This window comes from Phyllostomus hastatus, unplaced genomic scaffold, assembly GCF_019186645.2.
Source record: "Phyllostomus hastatus isolate PE091 unplaced genomic scaffold, TTU_PhHast_1.1 phas_contig_38, whole genome shotgun sequence".
Lineage (NCBI taxonomy): Eukaryota > Metazoa > Chordata > Mammalia > Chiroptera > Phyllostomidae > Phyllostomus > Phyllostomus hastatus.
In genome coordinates, this window is record NW_025333869.1 from 23,410,358 (window position 1) to 23,434,812 (window position 24,455).

At 35.9% G+C, this 24,455-nt stretch overlaps 1 protein-coding gene across 11 annotated transcripts in view; it reads left to right on the top strand.

Moving 5' to 3' along the window:
- USP54 (ubiquitin specific peptidase 54) overlaps window positions 1-24,455 on the top strand; it is a 151,388-nt gene that overhangs the window by 68,145 nt on the left and 58,788 nt on the right. For 8 of the 11 annotated variants that reach the window (XR_006786036.1, XM_045841962.1, XM_045841963.1 and 5 more), the window contains exons 2-3: window positions 11,222-12,074; window positions 18,695-18,787. Coding sequence is in view for 10 of the 11 variants with exons in the window: in XM_045841962.1 (XP_045697918.1) it covers window positions 11,928-12,074; window positions 18,695-18,787 (240 nt within the window). In the remaining variant the exon portion in view is untranslated. Of the gene's footprint in view, window positions 1-6,148; window positions 6,167-11,221; window positions 12,075-18,694; window positions 18,788-24,455 lie in introns of those variants that run through there. The other 3 variants (XM_045841966.1, XM_045841965.1, XM_045841964.1) reach the window with 2 other exon arrangements.

Below are 24,455 nucleotides of genomic sequence, written 5' to 3' on the forward strand. Positions count from 1 at the left end.
AACACCCCCTCTGGGAGCCACTCAAGATTTTTGAAAAGGTGAGTAACGTAGTATATAGTAAAGGAGTCCTCTGGTAGTCATATGTAGAATTGGAGGCCTGCCATGCAGCTAAAGGAGGTGAGGATCTGAAACTTAGCAGCAGCAGCAGCAATCAGAATTGAATGAAAGAACATGGAAATCCATATCTGGCCCCCTGTTTCTAAGTAGGAAATAGTTAACCGTTAAACAACTTTCATATTGTTAGGGTATTAGGTGTCTCACTGATTGGTTACCTCTGATTCAGAGTCCTTTCATTCTATTTTTAGGGAAAATGAGTTTAATCCCCTATTTTAGTTTTACTTTCAGTAAGGAAATTGTAAATTATAGATAATTTATCTATGAATTATAGATAAAATCTGTAATTCCATTACCCTAATGATATTCCTGGGTTTTTTTTACATTTACTTATTCTTGCTCTTATACATTTAAAAACTTTTCTAACAGCTCATTCTGAGAAACAGGTTACTGAACTAATAAAACAATCCATTAATTGCTATTCTGTGGTGTTAAACCTAGTTAACCCAGAGATTTCACGTGAAGCCTTCATTGAACTCTAGTTTACTAAGACCACAAACTGTCAATGTCACCTCTTTTCCTATAAATCTCTCTTAGTCTACATACCTTTATACAGATAGATACTAATTTCCCAAATTCCTCTATCCCTTGTTGGGCGCAAGTTTCCGTCTCTTTCAATGAATTGTTTACACAGTTTGAAAAGTTTTTAATTTTGAACTAATTACGGATTTATAGAAAAGTTGTAAAAATAGTACAGAGAGTTTTTATATATTCCACACTCAGTTTCCTTTAATGTTATTTTATACAACTATAGTGCAATGATCAGAGCCAGGAAATTAACACTGGTGTAACACTACCAACTAAATACGGTTTTTAAACTTTACAAGTTTGTTCACCATTGTTCTTTCTTTGTTTCTATCAAGGATCCTATCTAGGATCTCACATTGTATGATATTTTAGGTGTTTTCTTCCTTAGTCTCCTGCATTCTATAAAAGTTCCTTAGATTTTGTCTTTTGTAATCTTTTAGACATTTTTGGAGAATACCGATCAGTTATTTTGTCAAATGTCCCTCAGTTTGGATTTGTCTGATGTTTTCTCATGATTGGACTGAGATTATACAGTTTATGCAAGAATACAACAGAAATAATGTTGTGTCCTTAGTGCATTATTATTACCATGGGATTTATGATGTCGATTTTATTATTGTTGGTGATGTTGACCTTGATCACTTGGTTACGGTAGGTTTCTGCTGGGTTTCTCCACAGTGAAGTTACTCTCTTTTCCTTTATAGTTAATATCTTGGAGATACTTTGATACTATAATTTGTATAAATGTCATGGAGTTCTCTACATATGGACCTCATTGAAGTTTAATTATTATGAAATGAAATCCCTTAAGAGACTTCATTTCACCTGGTTTTATCAAAGGCCCTCAAGGCTCTGCAGGAACAAATCCTTTCTAGCCTTCATTGGTCTCAGTCACATTCATGTCCAAATTCATAATGAAGTATCTAATGCTAGTAACCTGTAGATCACTGAACCTCATTGACCCCACTTTCTATGAGGGTGACAGGCTCTTCCTGGTCCAGTGCCCTTTCAGGACTCAGCTCTCTTTATGCATAAGACAAATTCATTTCAGCCAACATTTGAATGACTGACTACTTTGGGTTTTTTCAGAAGTGGAGGCTACAAGATGTTGCCTTTGTTGGTGAAGAATTCAGTAGGGGATGATAACTAGGGTGTCTGCTGCTGGAGCCTGGTTTATTACTTTGGCCTGAGAAAAATGGCAGTATATTATGTTGTACTGTATATACTTGTGAAGTAATCATTGTTTTTCATTAATACAGAGAAATAAAAAAATTTTTAAAGGTCATCAGCTTCTAGAGCTGTACTTCTAATGCTGGCAATCATGAGCTATGATCTTTTAAATTTAGCCCTGTCATTTTTAGCTCTCAACTGTGAATCCTTGTTAGAATTATTTCAGTGGGCTCAAAATTTCAAAATTCAAATGTGCTCCAAATGGTATAATTTGTATCTATTTAGTGCTAACAAAGTTTATACAATGAATAACATATTCGATACTGCTTTAATAAAATACAAATTTATTAGTATTACTGAATTTAAAGTAGCTTTTTGAATTATGTGTTTTCTCAAGTAATAAACACTATAAAAGCCCAGCTTTGTTACTATGATTCAGATTCTCTGGGTCCTGAAGCTTATATAATTCAGAGACCTCCATTTAAAAAGTTGTTTTTAATTTTTAAATTACAGTTGACCTACAATATTATATTAGTTTCAGATGTACAACTTCATGATTAGACATTTATATAATTTATGAAGTGATCACCCTTATAAATCTAGTACCCATCTGACACCATGTATAGATACTACAGTATTATTCACTATATTCCCTATGCTGTACCTTACATCCACATGACTGTTCTGTAACTACCAGTTTGTACTTCTAAATTCCTTCGCCTTCTCACCTGTCCCCTCAATCTCTTTCCCATCCGGCAACCATCAAAATGTTCTCTGTATCTATTAATTCAGTTTCTGTGCTGCTTGTTCATTTATTTTGTTTTTTAGATTCCACATATAAATGAAATCATCTGACATCTGTCTTTCTCTGTGTGACTTATTTTATTCAGCACAATACCTTCTAGGTTCATCCATGTTGTTGCAGAGGCAAGATTTCATTTTCTTGTAGCTGAGTCATATCTCATTGTATATATGAACCACTTCTTTATCCATTCATCTATTGATGAACACTTAGGAGGTTTCCATATCTTGGCTATTGTAAATAATGCTGCAGTGAATATAAGAATATATATATCTTTTTGATTTAATATATTGTGTATCTTTGGATAAATATCTAGAAGTGGAATTTCTGGGTCTTTCTATGTCTTATTATAGGCTTTGTTTTAAAGTCTGTTATGTCTGGTATAAATATTGCTACTCCAGCCTTTTGTTTTGTTTACATTTTAAAAATTATATTTTATGCATAATGCTATTACAGTTGTCCCCCTTGGCCCACATCACCCAGACCCTCCCCACTCATTCAAGCAGTCCCCACACCATTGTCCATGTCCAGGGGTCATGCATAGATACTGTTTGACTACTGCATTCCCTATGCTGTCCTTTACATCCCCATGACTATTCTGTAACAACCAATTTGTCCTTCTTAACCCCATCACCTTTTTTGCCCATCTGGCCACCATCAATACATTCCCTATATCTATGATTCTGTTTAATTTCTGCTAATTTGTTTATTTTGTTTTTTAGATTCAATTATTGGTAGATAAGTACTTACTGACATTTTATTGTTAATATTTTTTATCTTTATCTTAAAGAAGAGCATTTAACATTTCATGTAATAATGGTTTAGTGATGATGAACTTATATTTCTCTTGTCTAAAAAGTTCTTTAGCTGTCCTTGGAGTCTAAATGATAGCTTTACTTGATAGAGAATCTTGGTTGTAGGTCCTTGCTTTTCATCACTGTGAACATTTCTTGCCTTTCCCTTCTAGCCTGCAAAGTTTCTTTTGAGAAATCAGCTGACAGTCTTATGGGAGCTCCCTTGCAGGTAACTAACTTCTTTTCTCTTGCTGCTTTTAAGATTCTTTGTCTTCAACTTTTGGCATTTTAAGTATGATGTGTCTTGTTGTGGACCTCTTTGGGTTCATCTTGCTTGGGACTCTCTGTGCTTCCTGGACTGGTATGTCTATTTCCTTCACCAGGTTAAGGAAGTGTTCTTTCATTTTTTCAAATAGGTTTCCATTTCTTCACTCTCTTTCTTCTCCTTCTAGCACATCCATGATGCAAATGTTGGTATGCTTGAAATTGTCCCAGAGGCTCCTTACACTATCCTCATTTTCCTGATTTTTTTTTCCTCTTTCTGTTTTGATTGTGTGTTTTTTGCTTCCTTATATTCCAAATCTCTGATGTGAATCTCAGTTTCGTCCACATTACTGTTGATTCCCTGTATTCATTTCAGTTAGTGCATCCTTCATTTCTGATGGTTTCTTTTTTTGTGATTTCCATGCCATTTTTATACTGTTGAAGTTCTCTCTGAGAGAACTGCTCTTCCCCCAACTTCATTTGGCATCCTTATAACCAGTGTTTTGAACTCTGCAGCTACTAGATTGCTTGTCTCCATGGCAAAAGCAGATGCCTTTGTCTTGTTCCTGATCTTAGGGTAAAAGCTTTTAGTTTTTGCCCATTGAGTATGATGTTGGCTGTAGGTTTCATGTTTATAGCTTTTATTATGTTGAGGTATGCTCCCTCTTCTCCCATTTTGCTGAATGTTTTTATCATAAAATGAGTGCCATACTTTATCAAATGCTTTTTCAGCATCAATTGCTACAATCATGTGATTTTTTTCTTTAATTTTGTTTATGTAGTGTATTACGTCTATTGATTTGTGAATATTATACCATCCTTGCATTCCTATGATGAATCCCACTTGATCATGGTGTATGATCTTTTTAATGTATTGCTGGATGCAATTTGCCAATATTTTGTTGAGGGTTTTAGCATCTATGTTCATCAGCAACATTGGCTTGTAGTTTTCTTTGTTGTATCTTTATCTGGTTTTGGGGTTAGGATGATGCTGGCTTCATAGAAAGAGTTTGGGAGTCTTACCTCTTCTTGGATTTTTTTTTGAATAGTCTATGAAAGATAGGGGTTAGCTCTTCCTTAAATGTATTGTAAAATTCTCCTGTGAAACTGTCTGGTCCAGGGCTTTTGCGTGTGGGAGTTTTTGATTACTGCTTCGATTTCAACAGCTGGTCTGTTCAGGCTTTTTGCTTCTTTGTCATTCAGTTTTGGAAGATTATATTTTTCTAGAATTTTTTCCACCTCACCCAGGTTTTCAAATTTCTTGGCATATAGTTGTTGGCAGTAATTTCTTACAATCCTTTGTATTTCTGTGGTGTCAATTTTAATCCCTCCTCTTTCATTTCTGATTTTGTTTATTTGGGTTCTCTTTCCTTTTTTCTTGATGAGTCTGGCTGAAGACTTATTGATTTTGTTTATCTTCTCAAAGAACCAGCTCCTGGATTTATTGATCTTTTGATTGTTCTTTTAGTCTCTATGTTGTTTAAGTTTGCTCTGATCTTGGTTATTTCCTTCCTTCTACTTGCTCTGGGCTTTGTTTGTTGTTGTTCTTCCAGTTCTTATAGACGTAGGGTTAGGTTGTTTATTTGAAGTGTTTCTATTTTTTTAGGTAGCCCTGTATTGCTATGAACTTCCCTATCAGGACTGCCTTTGCTGTGTCCCATAAGTTTTAGACTGTTGTGTGTTCATTTTCATTTGTTTCCAGAAACTTTTTGATTTCTTCCTTGATCACGTTATTGACTCAGTAGTTGTTTAATAGCATGCTATTCAATCTCCACGAATTAGAGTGTTTTTGAGTTTTTTTCCTTGAGGTTGGTCTATAGTTTCAGGCTCTTATAGTCCAAGAAAATGCCTGATATGACTTCAATTTTCTTGAATTTTTTGAAGCTTGTTTTGTGTCCTATCATGTGGCCTATCTTTAAAAATGTTTCATGTGCATTTGAAAAGAATGTGTATTTTGTTTCTTTGGGATGAAAGGTTATATATATATATATATATATATATATATATATATATATATATATATCAGTTAGGCCTTTTGATCTAGGGCATTATTCAATGCTACAATATCCTTGTTGATATTTTGTTTGGAAGATCTATCCATTTTTGACAGCAGGGTGTTTAAATCTTCTAGTAAAAGTGTTTGCTATCTATCTTTCTTGGGGGATCCAACTAGCTGCTTAATTATCCCTCTGGCGCTGCCACCTGTGGGCACCCAGCCAGCTTTACAAGTCTCCACTGCACTCCTTACCAGTCAGGTTGTGATGAAGCTGATTCTTCTGTCTGTCCAAGGTTATAAGTCTGCCCTTTCACTGTTGCCTAATTGTTTGTTTCAGGTAATTTCTCCACAATTTAGTTGTAATTTCAGATTGGTTCTGGGAGGAGGTTAGTGTGGCTTCCATTCACTCCTCTGCATCTCCCCAATCTATACTTTTTAAACTTGTTTTTCTTGCCATTGCACAGGTTATGGCTTCCTGTATGGTGTTGAATAAGAGTGGTAAGTGTAGACATTTTTACCTTGCTTGGGACCTGAAAAAGGTGGAAGTGATTTTATCAAAAGCCTGTTTTGGCTGGCAGTTGATATTGTTCCACTGCTAAGGAACAATTTAAGCTTCTTGCCTTTTTGTGTAAAATGTACACAAATAAATAATGGCACATGTTAAAGAGAAATATTAATTTTAAAAACTATATATAAATGAATTGGGATGGCAAGATACAGAAGGCCAGAAAGACTTATCTATTGTAGTAGTCTAAATGGGAGGTAATTATGGTGTAAACTAGGTCGAGGACAGTGAAAATAAAAAAGAAGTCTGAATATGAAAGATTTTGAAGGGAGAATTAATTGACAAGCCCTTGTGATGTGGACAAGGTAGGGGGAGAAAGACAGGAAGAAATAAAAAAACTACAGTTCTAACCTGGGCATTTGGAGATGCCATTAGTAAAAATAAATAAATAAATAATAAGAGTCAGAGGAGGAACTATTTTGGGGGGGTGGACATGTTGAACTTGTCACAAAAGTGAGCCAGTTTTCAAGTAGTTGGTAATTTGGTTTTAGGGTTCACAAGATTTTGATTTATTAGACCAGAAGTGATGGTCGACATTTTGACAGAGAAGGAGATGAGGACACCATGGTAAGTAATGTAGAAAAGAGCAAGAAGGTCTCATTTAAACTTTAGGGAATGCTCACTTTTTAAAAAGAAGATTTTATTTATTTATTTTTAGAGAGGGGGAAGGGATGGAGAAAGAGAGGGAGAGAGGAATATCAGTGTGTGGTTGCCTCTCATGCACCCCATGTTGGGGACCTAGCCTGAAACCCAGGCATGTGCCCTGACTGGGAATTGAACCAGCGACCCTTTGGTTTGCAGGCTGTCACTCAGTCCACTGAGCTGCACCATTCAGGGCCCCACTTTTATTTTTTAAGTGATTTTATTTATTTACTTTTAGAAAATGGGGAAGGGAGTAAGAAAGAGAGGAAGAGAAACATCGATGTGTGAGAGAAACATGGGTCTGTTACCTCTTGCACACCCCCAGTTGGGGACCTGATCTGCAATCCAGTCATGTGCCTTGAACAGGAATCAAACCAGTGACCTTTCGGTTTGTGGGAGCCTGCACAATCCACTGAACCGCAGGGCATTGATTGCCCACTTTTAATAAAACAGCAAAGGAAACAGAAAATGAACTGTCAGCAATAAGAGACCTACTGTTCATTTGTCATTCTTTCATTTTATTCATTATCTCATTTTCTTATTAATTCACCTAACAAATCCAGGATTGCATAGTATGAGGGCAGCAGCCAGTGTTAGGTACTGCAGAAAAGTAAGAAGAATGCTGCCTATGAAAAAGCCAGTAGGTTTTGAAATCAGATTTCTTAAAAAATAAAGAGATAAAAGAAATTAGTAGATTTCTTTAGAAAGTGAATGATAAAGTTAAAAGTGTGGTGGTAGAGTAAGGAGAAGTACCATGTTCTGAAGGAACTGATTGTAAGCAAGGAGAGGCTTTATTGATTTTAGAAAGAGATGAAGGGAGGGAGGGGGCAAGAGAGAAAGAGGAATATTAAGAAACATCCACATTAAGGAACATCCACATGGGAAACAATTAGTTGCCTTTCGTACGCACCCTGACCAGAAACTAAACTGCAACCTAGATATGTGCCATGACCAGGAATTGAAATGGCAACCATTTGGTGTATGGGACAATGCTCCAACCAACTGAACCACCCAGCCAAGGCCAAATGTAGTTTCTTAAGTAAATTACAGCAAAATGCTATATATAATAACAGAAATTAGGAATGTCAGCAACTTTCCTGGTTAAATCTTTTGATATCTCATTGTAATGCACTTTGACTTCCTAATGTGTGGGATACTTTTGCCTTTAATCACTAGTAAAGGGGCAAGTTACTGTTCCTTCACTAGAAACTGAGATACTCTTCATGGTTTTTCCATTTGAATCATTGATTAGTTGAACACAGTCATTCTTTGTTGACCTTCTAAAATGTTACTCTGTTCCTTGCAATAGGCTCCATTATTTGCCTTAAGTTAAACTTTGTATTTTTAAAATAATTGTAAAATTCAAATGTTTCTCTAATCATGTAGCTAAATTGTACTGACATATCACTTATTCTATGAGGGCTATTCTTTTTTTTTTTTTTTTTAATAATTAGAAGACTTATTCCTGGTACCTTATAACTTTCTGCTATCCTGAGGTCCCCAAACCAAAATTTACTTTTCTCCTTCTAGGCATAGCAGTTCACCCAGTAAGGGAACTCATTCATTGCATGGTTTTGAAAACTTGGTAGTACTCTCATGTGTCTTTTGCATTAAATTTCAGCCACTGTGTGAAGTAGGTATTGTGCCACCATTTTGTAGACCCAGAAAACCATTTTACAGACTCGGGGCACCTAAGTAGTTTGGAATTTTACAAATTAGTACAATGAGGAAATTGAACCCATATCTTCTAACTCTAAGTCTAGCCCTAATACTGCCATTCTAGTCCTCTTTGTATAATATCGCAATTATTCCTAATCACTTACTCCATACAACAACTTGACATTATATTGTATTTTGAGCTCTCGTTTTCATAAAAATGTATTTAAGTTTTATTCCATTTTATTTTGTCATCATATCTATACTTTTTTTATAGCTGTCTTTTTTTTTTTAATTTGAGATTGCCTATATCACCTGGCATGATATCATTATCAGCTTAGTAATTTTAGTTATGATTTTGCATTGAATCATTAATATCTCATATAGTACAAATAATTTTTACATAATTTTAAATTCTTTTTTATTTTATTCAGTTTGAAAATATAACTTAAAACTTAGAGAAGTTGTAAGAAATGGTACAAAGAATTCCCATATACTCTTCAGCCAACCCTACGTATTGTTAACATTTTGCTATATTGGTTTGCTTTCCCATTTTCTCTCTCTCTCTTCATATATGTGTATAAACACACATACCCCATATGTGTTTATACCCCATACAAATATATATACATTTGTAAATTTTTTTCTTCTGAACCATTTGTGAGTTATAGACATTATACTCTTTTACCCCTAAATACTTCAGTATTGCTTCAGAAATTCTTATTCTTCTTTTAAATAGGTTGTTAGAGCCATGTGGATAGAACTCTTAATTTATTTTCTCATATATCTTCAGTAGATGACATTGGAAAAGAATTATATTGTTTGGTGCTAGACCTGTAACTTAAGTGAAATATTTTGTCAATCACTATTTCTTTGGATCATTTGTTATTGTCTCCCTTGGCTTTGTTCTTTTTGGCTCTCATGTCTAGTTTCTGACACACCTAGAGCAAGTGTCAGAGTTTATTATTGCCTTACCCTGCATAATACTGCCATTCAGAGCCTGAGAATCTTCTTTTTCTGCCCCTGCCTTTTTTCCCTTTGCTCCCTAAACTCAGGGGTGTGTACATAGGGCAGGCTGAGTTTCAGTAAGCTCCTAATGTGGACACTGGAAACCCCACCTGCCTGCCAAGTCCTTTTGGCTGTAAGCAAAGTGGAGGCTTGGTACTTATCATTCCTTTACAGCAGTGGAGCTGCAGGAATGCTGCTCGGCTTGTTGGAAGTTGCTTAGCGGCCTAAAGTGAGGTGTGTGTGAGGGTGTGTATGTAGGTTTGAGGGTCTTGTGTGGGAGACCTGAAATCCTTCCTGGTGCCATGCAGTATTTAATTGAGTACCTTCTTGTGACTAGCAGTGATAGGAGCTTTTGGAATAGTATAATAAAATACATAATTAAATGCAGTATTATAGGCAAACAGTTCTAGCTCTGCCACTTACCAGCTTTGATTTGGGCAAGTTAATGTCTTTAAGCCTCACTTTACTTTCTGTGAAATGGAACTATCAATTTCTACATGATAGAGCTGTTGTAAAGATTGAATAAAGACTGTTAGTATTTCATTTCATACATATTTAGGATTTATGACTGACATCATATAAAACAAATAGAGAATAATATGACTCTATAGTGTATAATCAAATACTTAAATTGTGACTTGTAAATTATAAATAGTCTGGGAATTTAGAAAAGAGAAAGAACAGTTTTATGCAACCATTTAATGTTCCTGTGCCTCAATTTTTCTAAGGGACACACTGGAAATGCTAGGTGATATCCCAGAGAATGATTAAGATATTATAGCAGTTTTACCTTTTGAGGTGATCTGCGTGATGGTGGAAAGGAAGGAAGAAGCTTGGGGAACTGTTAGAAACCAAATTTGACATTCCTAATTTTTTCCTTATGTGGGCATGGCAGTCTTATAGGAAAATTTGAAGCTGGAGATTAGAAGCATTACCTTCCAAGGAAGTTGCTTGCTTTGGTGTTTCTCTCTGTTGTCTCACTTGCATTTTATTAGTTGAGAATTAATGTTATTCATTGGATGGCCTCTGATTGTGGGCTCCTTGGATATAATCTAAGGATTAAGTGATTTGTAGCCCAAATTATCTCTCTCATCTTCTGGCAAAAAAATATAACACACAAACAAACGGGGCTAAAGAAGATTTAGTTCTCTTGAACTAGTGTTAAGGACATATGGTTTACTTACATGAGTATTTCTCTGGGATGGGACATCTTTCCTCAAAACAGAGTCCAGATTGGTAACTTGGCCCTCTCACCTTTAAATAGGCTTTTATAGCCATGACTATGTAAAATACCTTACAATTTTTTTTTTTTACTTACAATATCCAAAAGAAACTGTTTTAATTTCTCATTTGGTGTGTACTTATACACTTGGTAATTTTTTTTTGTTAGCCTGGTTTTGGACGTCTGTATTTCGTTTTTATTTTTGTCTAGATCAACTCTCTTCTCCTTCTAGAAAATTTCAGAGAAGTTTCCTATGAAAAGAAAGCTGCTCATACCTTTTTTTTTCCCTCTTTGGTTTCTTGTTTTTGTTGTTGTTAGTTTTTTTTTTCTTGGCATTGTTTGCCAAGGTTTCAAGTTTATAGTGAGAGGTGAGGCAACGTTGATCTTGGCAGAACAGCACAAAGCCAGTAGAGTCATTAAGTGACGTAAGTTTTTGATTTTTTTTTCCCTTCTGTTAAAGCTCTCTGGCACAGCTGGCTATTCAAGTCACAGAGGAAGAGAGGAGAAGAGACTTACTGAAGTTCTGGGTGGAATGATAGAAGATGTTTGGAGCATTATAAAAAACAGCAGCAGCAACAGCAAATAATATAATTCAAACAAACTTCTTTTCTTTGTGGAATCTATGTCAGTGGCTTAGAACTTGAATTTTTACTTCAGGGAATAATGGGACAAGGCAATAAAAGGAGGCGAGGAGGGTTACATTGGATTCTTGCTTATCTGTCTGCCTCTCCTTCCAGTTGGAAAAATCTTCAATCCACGAGAAGCGTTATTAACAAGCCAAAGGAACACATCCTACCTACCTTGATCCTGGATACAGTTGGAGTTGAGGATTACAGCCACTTCACCAGGATTTTTTGAAAGCAGTTCAAGAAAAATAGAAGGAAATAATACTCAAGGATATCTCTGTTTGTATTTGTCCTGTGCCATTTTAAATTTTGAGCATTGTTTGGAGCAAGTTGAGGACAGCTCCGTCATGTGGATCTAAGAGGATACCTGCATTCCTTGAGCTACATATATGATGTTTGGAAGGTTGTAAACTCAAAATCTTTCAACATATATTAATTAAATTCTGGATTCTCTTTCTATTAAGGACTTCAGCAGACAGAAACTCCCTCTCCAAAAGATACAAAATCTCCTCTGTGTTTTCAGGCTAAATGTAAACAATAATGTCTTGGAAGAAAAATTATTTTTCAGGGGGCCGTGGTAGTGTCCAAGGGATGTTTGCACCTCGAAGCTCAACCTCTATAGCCCCCAGCAAAGGCCTCAGCAATGAGCCAGGACAGAACAGTTGCTTCCTCAATAGTGCCTTGCAGGTAAGGGCAATTTCTTTCTTTTTGGTGAACTTGGACTTTTAGTTGCTGGTGCTGTATTTCTGATAACTCTTTTAAATATAATACTTGACATTCTCTGCTTGAGGTCAGCAACCTAAGATAATTTCTGGGTTTATCTGTGTGATCTTAGGCAAGTCAATTTTATTTCTTTGAGTTTCAATTACCTACCTCATTGGTAAAAAAAAGGGGGATTAATATGATAGTGAAATAATAACTGTAACTACTACTACGAACCTGCCTAAAGGGGAAGTACATGATGATCTTACTACTTGTTTATTAACTTTTTTCCTGAACAGTCTCTTTTGCTTTCTTTTTTCCCCTTTTGACACCAAGGTGTCTTATCCTAATTGCTTTTCTCTAGTATAGAAAGCAAAATTCTTTCCACAAGTCAAAGACTTTCTAGTCTTATAGTATTATTCTTTTCTCATAATATTCAGGCTTTAGAATTTTTTAAATTGATTTTTTTAGGAGAGAGAGGAAGGGCAGGGGGTAGAGACAGAGGGAGAGAGGAGAGAGAAATATCAATTTGTTGTTCCATTTATTTATGCATTCATCGATTGATTCTTGTATGTGCCCTTACTGGGGATTGAACCTGCAACTTTAGCAAATTGGGATGATGCTCTAACCAGCTGAGCTACCCGGCCAGGGCTTATTATTCAGACTTACAGCACACACACCGAATAGAGTCCAGTCTTAGTCTACTTCTTTATCTCTTTCCTCTGAATTCACATATTGTAGCTCATCATTGGTGTCTGGTCAAATACGCTTGAATAGAGCTAGTGGAAAGTAAATTTTCCTAAGGTGAGTATCTATTGTACTTTAGAGTTTCCCTTTTGGTGTTTCTTGCCACCTTGGTGGTCTCAGGATCCCAAAGCTTCCCATCTGTCTGCCTGATCTGCCTAGACAGGCCCATAGAGTGTTAGGTTCCTACTCCTTGGCCTAACTTTCAAGCAGTCCTTTTCCTCTTTTTTATGCTTTTCACATAAAAGCAAATGAAATTTTCCACTCAAGATAATTATACTTTGGTTAAAAATTAGTTGTATACCTCATATTTAATGAGAGAATAAGTTGCTAATGAGAGAAGAAAAGACAGTGATATAAAAAGCATTGGATTTAGGTCTGGCTGGTATGGCTCAGTGGATTGAGCTCTGGCCTGCAAAGCAAAGGGTTGCTGGTTCGATTCCCAGTCAGGGCACATGCCTGGGTTGCGGGCCAAGTCCCCAGTGGGGGGCATGTGACAGGAAATCACATATTGATGTTTCTCTCCCTCTCTCTCCCCCTTCCCCTCTGTCTAAGAATAAATAAAAAAATAATTTTAAAAAATTGGATTTAGGAATTAGGAGACCTGAATTCTACTTTTTGTACATTAGTCTTGTGACCTTGTACAGGTAATAGTATTTCAGTTTTTTCATTCATAATATAAGAATCTAATCAAGCATATTTATGTAATTAAAATTTCATGCTTTCACTGTCCAAATTTTTATTAGACAGCATTAAAAAATCCTGTGTTGTGAAGCCTATAGTAAAAGTCTAAGTGCTTTCACTAATTACTACCACAAATTTCATTCAATTGGGTGAGGTTGGTTAGGTTTTTTCCCCCAGGTAATACAAACTAGGTTTTTGAGTGATTTTGCAAAAACTAACAATGCTTTTGTAATGTAGAAGCAGGCAAAAGGGTGTTGATATATGTGTTTACCTCCTTCAATTTAAACAGTATTTATGAGTTTCTGTTCTAATTTCCATTGCTATATGGAACACATACTATATACACACACATGCATATTTCTATATCCATACTTAAGGATTGTGTCATTGATGGTTTTGGAGTACTATAATCATGTTACAAGTTGAAAATAATTGTTTCTATGAGCTAATATTCTCACTTTTGATATGAGTTCTTTTCTATGTAGCTTAATGCAATGTAAAGATGCTTTTACTTTAAAAAATTTCTTTATTAAAAATTTTCCCTTTTTTAAAAGATTTTATTTATTTATTTTATAGAGAGGGGAAGGGAGGAAGACAGAGAGGGAGAGAAACATCAGTGTGTGCCTGCCTCTAGTGTGCCCCCCATTGGGTACCCAGCCCACAAACCAGGCATGTGCCCTGACTGGGAATGGAACAAGTGACCCTTTGGTTCACTGGCTGGCGCTCAATCCACTGAGCCACAACAGCCAGGACAAAAATTTTCCTTTTTATTGAATTTATTGGAGTGACACCGGTTAACAAAATTATATAGGTTTCACATGCACAATTCAAGAACACATCATCTATACACTGTATTGTGTGTTCACTACCCCAAGTCATGTCTCTATCACCATTTATCCTCTTTACACCCTCCACTCTCCCCTACCTCTCTCCATTTTCCCCTGCCCCCTGCAGTAACCACACTGCTGTCTGTGTCCATGAGTTTCTTCTTCCTTTTTTGTTTTTGTTTAATTCCTCTACTTCTCCCAGCACTGCCACCCCTTCCTACCACAACAGCTCTCAGCCTGCTCTCTATTTATGATTCTGTCACTATTTTTCATATTAGTTCATTTTTCGTATTAGTTCATTAGATTCCACATATAAGTGAAATCATATGGTATTTGTTTTTTTCTGACTGGCTTATTTCACTTAGCATAATGCTGTCTAGGTCCGTCCATGCTGTTGCAAAGGGTAAGATTTCCTTTTTTATGGCTGGATAGTATTCCATTTTCCGAATGTACCATAGCTTTTTTTATCCACTCATCTACTGATGGACACTTGGGCTACAATAGCCAAATCTTGGCTATTGTAAATAATACTGTAGTAAACATAGGGGTGCATATTAGTAGTTTGGGTTCCTTCAGATACATACCCAGAAGTGGAAATGCTGGGTCATAAGGCAGTTTAAAAAACTTTTTTTAGCCTCAACTGATGACATGCTTATTGACTTTAGAGAGAGGGGTAGGGAGGGAGAAAGAAGGAGAGGAACATTGATGCAAGAGAGAAACATCGATTGGTTGCCTCAGTTGCCTCTGTTCCTGCACTGACTGGGACCAAACCTGCAACCTAGGCATTTACCTTTGAGTGGAAATTGAACCTACAGCTTTCCAGTTTATAGGACAGTGCTCAACCAACTGAGCTACACCAGCCAGGGCCATTTTTTATTTTTTGAGGTAATTCCATACTTCTTTCCGCAATGGCTGCCCTAATCTGCATACCTTCCAACAAGGGCACGAGAATTCCCTTTTTTATGCATCTTTGCCAAGACTTGTTATTTGTTGATTTATTGATGATAGCCATTCTGAAAGATGTGAGGTGATAATCTCATTGTGGTTTTAATTTGCATCTCTCTGATGATTAGTGATGTTGAGCATCTTTTCACAGGTCTGTTGGGCCATCTGTGTGTCCTCTCTGGAGAAGTGTCTATTCAGGTCTTTGCCCATTTTTTAATTGGCTTTTTGATATTGAGTTTTATAAGTTCCTTATTAATTTTGGTTATTAATCCCTTATAAGATGTATAATTGATAAATATATTCTCCCATTCAGTGGGTTTTCTTTTCATTTTGTTAATGGTTTTTAGTTTGATGTAGTCTTATTTTTTCTTTGTTTCTCTTGCCTGAGGAGATATATCAGAAAAAATATTGCAACAAGAAATGCCTGAGGTTTTACTGCCTGTTTTCTTCTAGGATTTTTATGGTTTGGAGTCTAACATTTAAGTCTTTAATCCATCTTGAGTTTATTCGTACAAATTGTGTAACAAGGTGGTCTAATTTCATTCTTTTGCACATATTTGTCCAATTTTTCCAACATCATTTATTGAGTAGGTTGTCTTTATCCCATTGTAAGTTCTTGCCTCTTTGGTCTAAATATCAATTGACCATACAGGTGTGGGTTTACTTCTGGACTCTCTATTCTGTTTCATTGATCTGTATGTCTTTTTTATGCCAGTACCATACTGTTTTGATGATTATGGCCTTCTAGTATAGTTTGGTATCAGGTAGTGTGATTCCTCCAACTTTGCACTTCTTTCTCAAGATTACTGTGGATATTTGGGGTCTTTTGTGGTTCCATGTATTTTGAAAATATTTGTTCTAGTTCTATGAAATACTACATTGGTATCTTGATAGGAATTGTGTTGAATCTATAGATTCCTTTGAGTAGTATGGACATTTTAATGATGTTAATTCTTTCTGTCCATGAACATGGTATATGCTTCTACTTATTTGTATCTTCTTCAATTCTTTCTTCAGTGTGTTATAATTTTCTGAGTACAGGTCTTATACATCCTTGATTAGATTTATTTCTAGTTATTTTGGGGTGTTTTTTTTTTTGGCGCAATTATAAATAGGATTGTTTTCTTAGTTTCCCTTTCTGGTAGTTCATTATTGGTATACAAAAATGCAACCAATTTCTGGATATTTATTTTTTATTCCTGCTACTTAACTGAATTCATTGATCAGTTCCAGTAGTTTTTTGGTGGAATCTGTTGGGTTCTCTATATGTAGTATCATGTCATCTGCAAATAAGAACAGTTTTACTTTTTCCTGTCCAATTTGGATGCCTTTTATTTATTTCTTTTTCTTGTCTGATTATTATGGCTTGGACTTCCAGTACTATGTTGAATAAGAGTGATGAAAGTGGACATCCCTGTCTTGTTCCTGATCTTATGGGAAATACTTGTGGTTTTTGCCCATTGAGTATGACGTTAATAACCCATACCCCAGTTTAATCATGAGGAAACATCAATTTTCTATAGTGGGACATCCTGTGAAATACTTAATTAATATTCCTCAAAATTGTCATGAACATTAAAAACAAGGAAGTTTTGCCCAGTCTGGTGTAGCTCAGTGGATTGAGCATGGGCTGTGAACCAAAGGGTCGCCGGTTCAATTCCGAGTCAGGGCACATGCTGGGTAGTGGGCCAGGTCCCCAGTAGGGGGCATGTGAGAGGCACCCACACATTGATATATCTCTTCCTCTCTTTCTCCTTCCTTTCTCCTCTCTCTAAAAATAAATAAATAAAATCTTTTCAAAATATATAAACAAGGAAATTTTGAGAAACTGTCACAACCAAGAAGAGCCTAAGGAAACCTGGCAAATAAATGGCTGTGGCTGGCGTGGCTCAATAGATTGAGCACTGGTCTGTGAACCAAAAGGTTGTGGTTCGATTCCCCATCAAGGCACATGCCTAGGTTGTGGGCCAGGTCCCCAGTTGAGGGTGTGTGAGAAGCAACTGATTGATGTTTCTCTCCCACATCAATGTTTCTCTCCCTCTCTTTCTCCCTCCCTTTTTCTCTCTCTAGAGATAAAAATAAAATAAAATATTTAGAAAAATGACTATCCAGGAATGGAAAAAGACACTAGGTAAAAACTAAAGCAATCTGAATAAACTATGGACTTCAGTTAAAAAAGAAATGGCATAGCATGTTTCAAAAAACTTTAACAATATATAATTTGAGACAACTAAATAAGAAAAACCAGAGGTATTGTGTAATCTGGGGCTCCAGAAGTGTAGTGCCTTTTCATATATGGTACCATTTAAATGTTTTCCAGGCAAGAGGAGCTTCCTAAAGTATTATGCTATGTATTATACCATTCCTTTTTTAACTGAAGTCCATAGTTTATTCAGGGATTTTTATTCAGGGATTTGTTTACCTAGTGTTGTTTTTCATTCCCAAACCCCATTTATGCTTCTTGTTTCTGTAGGCCCCTCTTGGCTATGATAGCTTTTAACAATTTCCTTATTTTTGATGATCTTGACAATTTTGAGGAGTACTAATCAAGTATTTAATAGGATGTCCCACTGTTGGAACTTGTCTAATGGTTTCCTCATGATTAAACTGGAGTTATGAGTTTTTAAGAGGAAGACCATAAAAGGGAAATGACATTTTCATCATTTCATATTAAGGTTACATACTATGAACATGATTTATCAGTGTTGATATCACCTTTATGTTTTATTTTTATTTTTAAAATATTTTATTTATTTATTTTTAGACAGGGGAGGGGAAGGAGAAAGAGAGGGAGAGAAACATCAATGTGTAGTTGTCTCTTGCGCATCCCCTACTGGGGACCTGGCTTGCAACCCAGGCATGTGCCCTGATTGGGAATCAAACCTGTGATCCTTAGGTTCACAAGCCAGCACTCAATCCACTGAACCACACCAGGTGGCCCTCACCTTTATTTTTAATTTGTTGACTTAAGGTGGTTATAACTTCCTCCAAAAATTGAGAAATCTAATAAAGACAAAATTCCACACTATCATTCAAGCTTCTAAATAAAGTTTTTTAAACTATTCTTGCTTTTTGGTGGACCATTAAAATAAACCCTTATCCTGCAGCTATTAACCTATAAATATTTTCTTTAGGATCACATATGATGTTCTGTCCTATCACATTTTCTCTGAGTGACCTTCCTTCATGTTCAAATTCCAGAAATTATTCTTTTCCAGAATATGGTTGTCTTTCCTTCTTGTTAGATACCTCCTCACCATTTTGGACATTTAATATACTAGAATGAGCTTTTTTCTTGGGAATAAAGATATCTTCTGCAATCATTACCTATGTTTGCTTGAACCCTTGAATTTAAAATTAAATAGTGGCTTTTTGTAGAGTAATGTATTTTCCATTTTTTGCCAGGTTTTATGGCACTTGGACATCTTCCGACGTAGCTTCAGGCAGCTTACAACTCACAAGTGCATGGGAGATTCCTGCATCTTTTGTGCTCTTAAGGTAAGTACTTCACGTTTGTTTCTCACTACCATTAGGTTGTCAAATGATTGATATTGAGGTTTTTGATTAATTCAGGTGGTACTAAAGAATTTATTACTGAATTATCTGCTTGTGGTTTATAGTGCAAAGGGTAAATATGATTAGTTTTTTTGATGCTTTTGCCCACACAGCTTTATTTAAGGCAGGGGTGTCAAACTCATTTTCACCAGGGGCCACATCAGCCTAGCGGTTGCCTTCAAAGGGCCAAAACAATTTTAGGACTGTATATATGTAACTACTCCTTAACTGTTAAGGAGTTGAAATTACATTCGGCCCTTTGAAGGCAAACACAAGGCTGATGTGGCCCCTGGTGAAAATGAGTTTGACACTCCTGATTTAAGGTGATAGGATACTTACTATTCAAATGTGCTTAGACTTTGAGTATTTAACTGCAAAGCTAATTCTGAATTTCCATTATGAAAGCATAAACAACCCAAGTTTACTTAATGGAATTAACTATTATCTCTTAAAGCTAAATTTATCAACAAATTCTTCCTATTAAGAAAAGCCAGTATTAGGCCCTGGTTGGTGTAGCTCAGTTGGTTGGAGTATCATCCCATAAACTGAAGAAAAGCCAGTGTTACAATTTTCTCATTCTGTCATATTTCCCATTATCACATTTAATAGATTCTTTACACCAGTATTCTACCCCATCTTCTGAGTCCAAGTTTTTAATTTTGAATAAAATGAAACTAGGGATTCATTTAGAGACAAAGAAAATAGGATAAAGTGAAAGATTTCTGACTTGGAGATTTTAGGTATACTGCTAAAAAAGGAAGAAATAATATATATAAGGGGCTGAGTTGCTGTTACTTTATTTCTTTTCTATCATGTAGCTTCTCTGTGTTTTCTTGGTCTAAATATATAATATATTGTTTGTAGTTGGATGAATCTGCTTGAGTTCTGAGTAAACTTCCAGAGCCAATTTTCTGTCTCCTAAACTCTGAATTCTTGGTTTGTCACAGGGATGCTTGGATGTGATGATTATATGTTTAGTTGCTTTTACATCTCAGAGTAGGAATTGTGACCAAAAAAATTCAGGAGAATTTCCTAGTAATATTGGTTATTTGCAACAACTCACTCAAAATGATTTTTTTGACCAGCATGAGTTTTAAATTTTAAGTCAATGATAGATATCTTTAAAAAGAAATAACTGAGCCTTCTGAACTTTTTGTTACTTGGATCACAAACATCTTTTTACTCCACTTTTTGTTTGGAACCATTGTAACTTTTAGGAAAATAAATAATATAAATTATTGGTTAATTAGTCATATAACAATGAAACTTTAATAAAACCAAATTTTTTACAAATTGTAAAATTTCTTACTATTCAGACATAGTCTATCCAAAAGAGCATTGTGGGTTGATCTTCTGAAAGGTACATTGACATTAAATATCTAATTTTAGATAAAAAAGAAATACAGTGGTCCTTTTGTCAGCAAGTCAATGGGAAGTCCAGTTCATGCCATTAAAATTAAAAGATGAAGGTAAGGCAGTTGCTAGAGGTTTGAATTCTGAAGAACTCCTTGGTAGAAGAATCTCCTAAAACTAGAAACTCTTATCTGTACCAGAAAGGAATAATAAGAACTTATATGACCCTCTCACATAACTTTGATTAGTCAGGTCTATACCATACTCTTCATTGACCCTGGTGAGAATTGGGAAAACTGGCTGTCATAATCTTATTGTTTCATTTTCCAGAGGGACAAATTATTGTGCTAATATAAATTATTATGATTATATAATCCAGAGAGATGAAGAAAACCAACCACCAGACTTTATGAGATACCTTCTGAGATATTCAAGGACAGAAAGGAAGTTGTTTTCAACCTATAGGGGCTGAGGATATGTATTGAGAGTCTTTCAGTTCATAGGCCAGCGCTCAATCCACTGAGCCACACCAGCCAGGGCTATTGGGAGTCTTTCAGAGGAGCAATTGCTTATGATAGATGGTTTGTACATACTTAATGTTGTAGATGGCATTGTTTGCATTCTTTAAATTATTGTACACTTAATTTGAGATTTTAAAAAAAGATTTTATTTATTTACTTTCAGAGAGGGAAGGGAGGGAGAAAGAGAGAGAGAGAGAGAGAAACATCAATGTGCGGTTGCTGGAGGCCGTGGCCTGCAACCCAGGCATGTGCCCTGACTGGGAATCGAACCTGCGATGCTTTGGTTCACAGCCCATGCTCAATCCACTGAGCTACGCCAGCCAGACTAATTTGAGATTTTTAAATAGATTTATAATGCAGAAGAATTACTTTGACAGTATGGATGAGCTGAACTTGGTTCTAATGACTGAGAATTTTTATTTATTTATTTTTAATTTAATCTTTATTGTAATTTTTCCATTATCATTTAGTCCCCTTTTATTCCCTCCCCCCAGTAGTCACCATACTGTTTGTCCATGTCCATGAGTCCTTTTTCCCTTTTGCTCAATCTGTCCACCCCCTAACTCCCTCCACTAGCTGTCATCTGCAACTGAAAAATTTTAATTGTTAGAATAGCTATAGTTTTAAAGAGATAGTCCTTTATGCAAACTAGAGAGATTAATTTCCTGAGAGAACAGAAGGGATGATGAGTATATGGAAGAATTACCCTCGGATGGATAATCAGTACCTGGTCCCTCCTATAGAATGTATCTTTTATTACTTACTTTAAAAATATTTTTATAGAACATGACAATAATATAATCTATCATTAAACAAGGTTCCAGTCAGTACAATAAGATAAGAAAAACAAAGGAAAGATAAATATTAGAAAGAAAATTGCCATTACTTGCAGATGATGTGATTGGCTATTTAAAAAAATTTTGCCCTAGCTGGTGTGGCTCAGTGGATTGAGTGCTCTGTGAATCAAGGGATTGTCCATTTGATTCCCAGTCAGGGCACATTGCCTGGGTTGTGGGCCGGTCTGGTTGGGGGATGGGGGAGGCATACAATCGATGTATCACTCACACATTGATGTTTCTTTCCCTCTCTTTCTCTCTCCCTCTCTCTCTCTCTAAAAATAAATAAATAAAATCTTAAACCCTCAAAGAATCTACTGATAAATCATGAGAATCAATAAGAGAATTTAGCAGGTTGTTGTTTATAAGATCAAGGTATACCATTCATTTATATTTCTATATACTGGCAACTAACAGAAAATGTAATTTAAAAAGAAGTGTTTTTTTTTTAAGATTTTATTTATTTTTTTTTAGAGAGGGAAGGGAGGGAGAAAGAGAGAGAGAGAAACATCAATGTGCGGTTGCTGGGGGCCGTGGCCTACAACCCGGGCATGTGCCCTGACTGGGAATCGAACCTGTGACACTTTGGTTCGCAGCCCGCGCTCAATCCACTGATTGAGCCAGCCAGGGCTTAAAAAGAAGTTTTATAATACCAACAAAAGATATAAAGCATATATGCATAAATCTAACAGAAAAGATACATGACATAAAACCCCAACAGAGATCCAGTATACTACTACTACTACTACTAATAATAATAATAATAATGGGAACATTCTTTGAACAACTATTTAGGTCAAAGTAGAATATTGACACTGTGGCTGGTGTGGCTCAGTTGGTTGGAACGTCATCCTGTAAACTAAAAGTTTGTGGGTTCAATTCTCCATCAGGGCATGCACCTAAGTAGTGGATTCGTTCCCCAGGGGGGTGTATATGAGAGGCAACCAATTGCTGTTTCTATCTCTCTCTTTTCCCCTGTCTCAAATCAATAAGCATGTCCTCAAGTGAGGATTAAAAAAGGTAGAATATTGTCAGTGCTGTAGACATTCACCCTTCCTTCTTTCTCAGTCACCTTACTCTTTCTTCAGGGGAACTACTTCCCTAATGTTTGTGGTAATCACCTCCTAGTTTTATCTGGTAGTTGTAATATTGGTGTGTCTATTCTTAAACAATTTCATTTAAAAAATACCTGTTTTTGAAAGTTTATTATAAACAGAACCATTCTTTATAAATTTATGTGCATATATCTTCTTAGTGTTAGTTCAGCAGTGTTAATAAGCAGTGTTAAAACCAGTGTTAATAAGTTGTGTGCAGGTTGAGTTTGTTCATTTTCATTATTATATGGTATTTCATTGTACAAAATAAACCACTGTTTGTTTATTCATTCTACTGCTGGTAGTCATTTGGATTATTTCCAGTTTTTGATTTTTTGTGGACATTGCCAAGAACATTCTTGTACATGTCTACAAATGTGTATACTTTTTTTTGCATACATGCCTGGGAATGGGATTACTGGATCATGGATTATGTATATCTTCAATTTTTTAGGTAATTGTACACTCTGACCAGCAGGTTTTTCCTGGAAGTTAAGAAAATTCAATTCTGAAATTCATAAGACAAACAGTGAAGAATAAGACACTCTTGAAGAATAATAACAAAATGATCAACTTTCCTTGTGTATCAGAGAAGGCTAAGTTATTTTGTGGTAACAAACTAAAATCACAGTGTTAAACATGCAAAAATATTTTTCATCACCTTACTTGTCTACTGCAGATTAGTAGGAAAACACTATAGCTTATAGTCCCTCAGGAACTCAGGTGCCAAAATTACACCAAGGTGAATATTATTGTACTAGTTGCTAAACCAAAGGGAAAAAGAGCTCTGGAGGGTTTTGCACAGGCAGTTTTGCTCAGCACATTACTTTTCTGGTCACCACTTGTTGACCAGAGCTAATCATGTGGCTCTGACAAGGGAGCCAGAAAGTATGATTTTCTTATCATCCTTGAGAGAAGAAGGAACCAGAAGTACTTGGCAAGCAGTACTAATGACTACCATACTTTACCAGATATGAAAACTTATAAAACTGTAGTCATTAAGAAAATGTGGTATCAACACAGTGTGACTAATAGGCCAATCGAACAAAATCCATTGTTTTAGGAACCGACATAATGGAAACTTGCTCTCAGCTCCGTGATTCCAAGAAGAAAGTGGACTTTTCAATGAATGGAGATTAGATAATTGGTTATCCATACAGGAAAAAAAAAGGAAATTAGATCCCTATCTCATATCATACCAAAATTAAGAATTTCAGATGAATTAAGGATTAAAATGTGAAAGAAAGTTTAAGTTTTAGAAGAAATATGAGATGACCCCAGGGATAGAAAGGATTTATTAAATAAATGTTAGGAAATGCAGATCCAGGGAAAAGCCTCAAGACTGAAAATCTACCTCTGTATGCAGAAGGCAGGGAAAGACCAAAGAAATAGTTTGGCCACTCCATTGTGGTAATTAATAGAGTTTATTAAGGAAAACATACATATGAGGCATGTCTTGGGCAGTAGCAAGACGAAGTGTATCCCCGTGCTATTAGGCAGGCACTAAAGAATTACGGGTAAGGAAGGGGATAATCATGTGTGCTAGTATATGAATGCTACCAGGTATGGGAAATTACATGCTTGACCAGGCCAGAACAACAACCTGTTCCAGGAACCAGTGCATAGCAGGAGGCAAGGGAGGAGTGCTGATTTATGTCAAAGTGAACATCAATTACAAGCAGTCTTTAAGTGGGCTTTTCAGAAAGCAACGTCCTTTCTGGCTTGGGTCCAGCTTCTGGGACAGACAGTAGTCTTGTCATAGAACAGTCTCTTCTCCATAGTAAGACATGAAAAATACAAAGTCAGA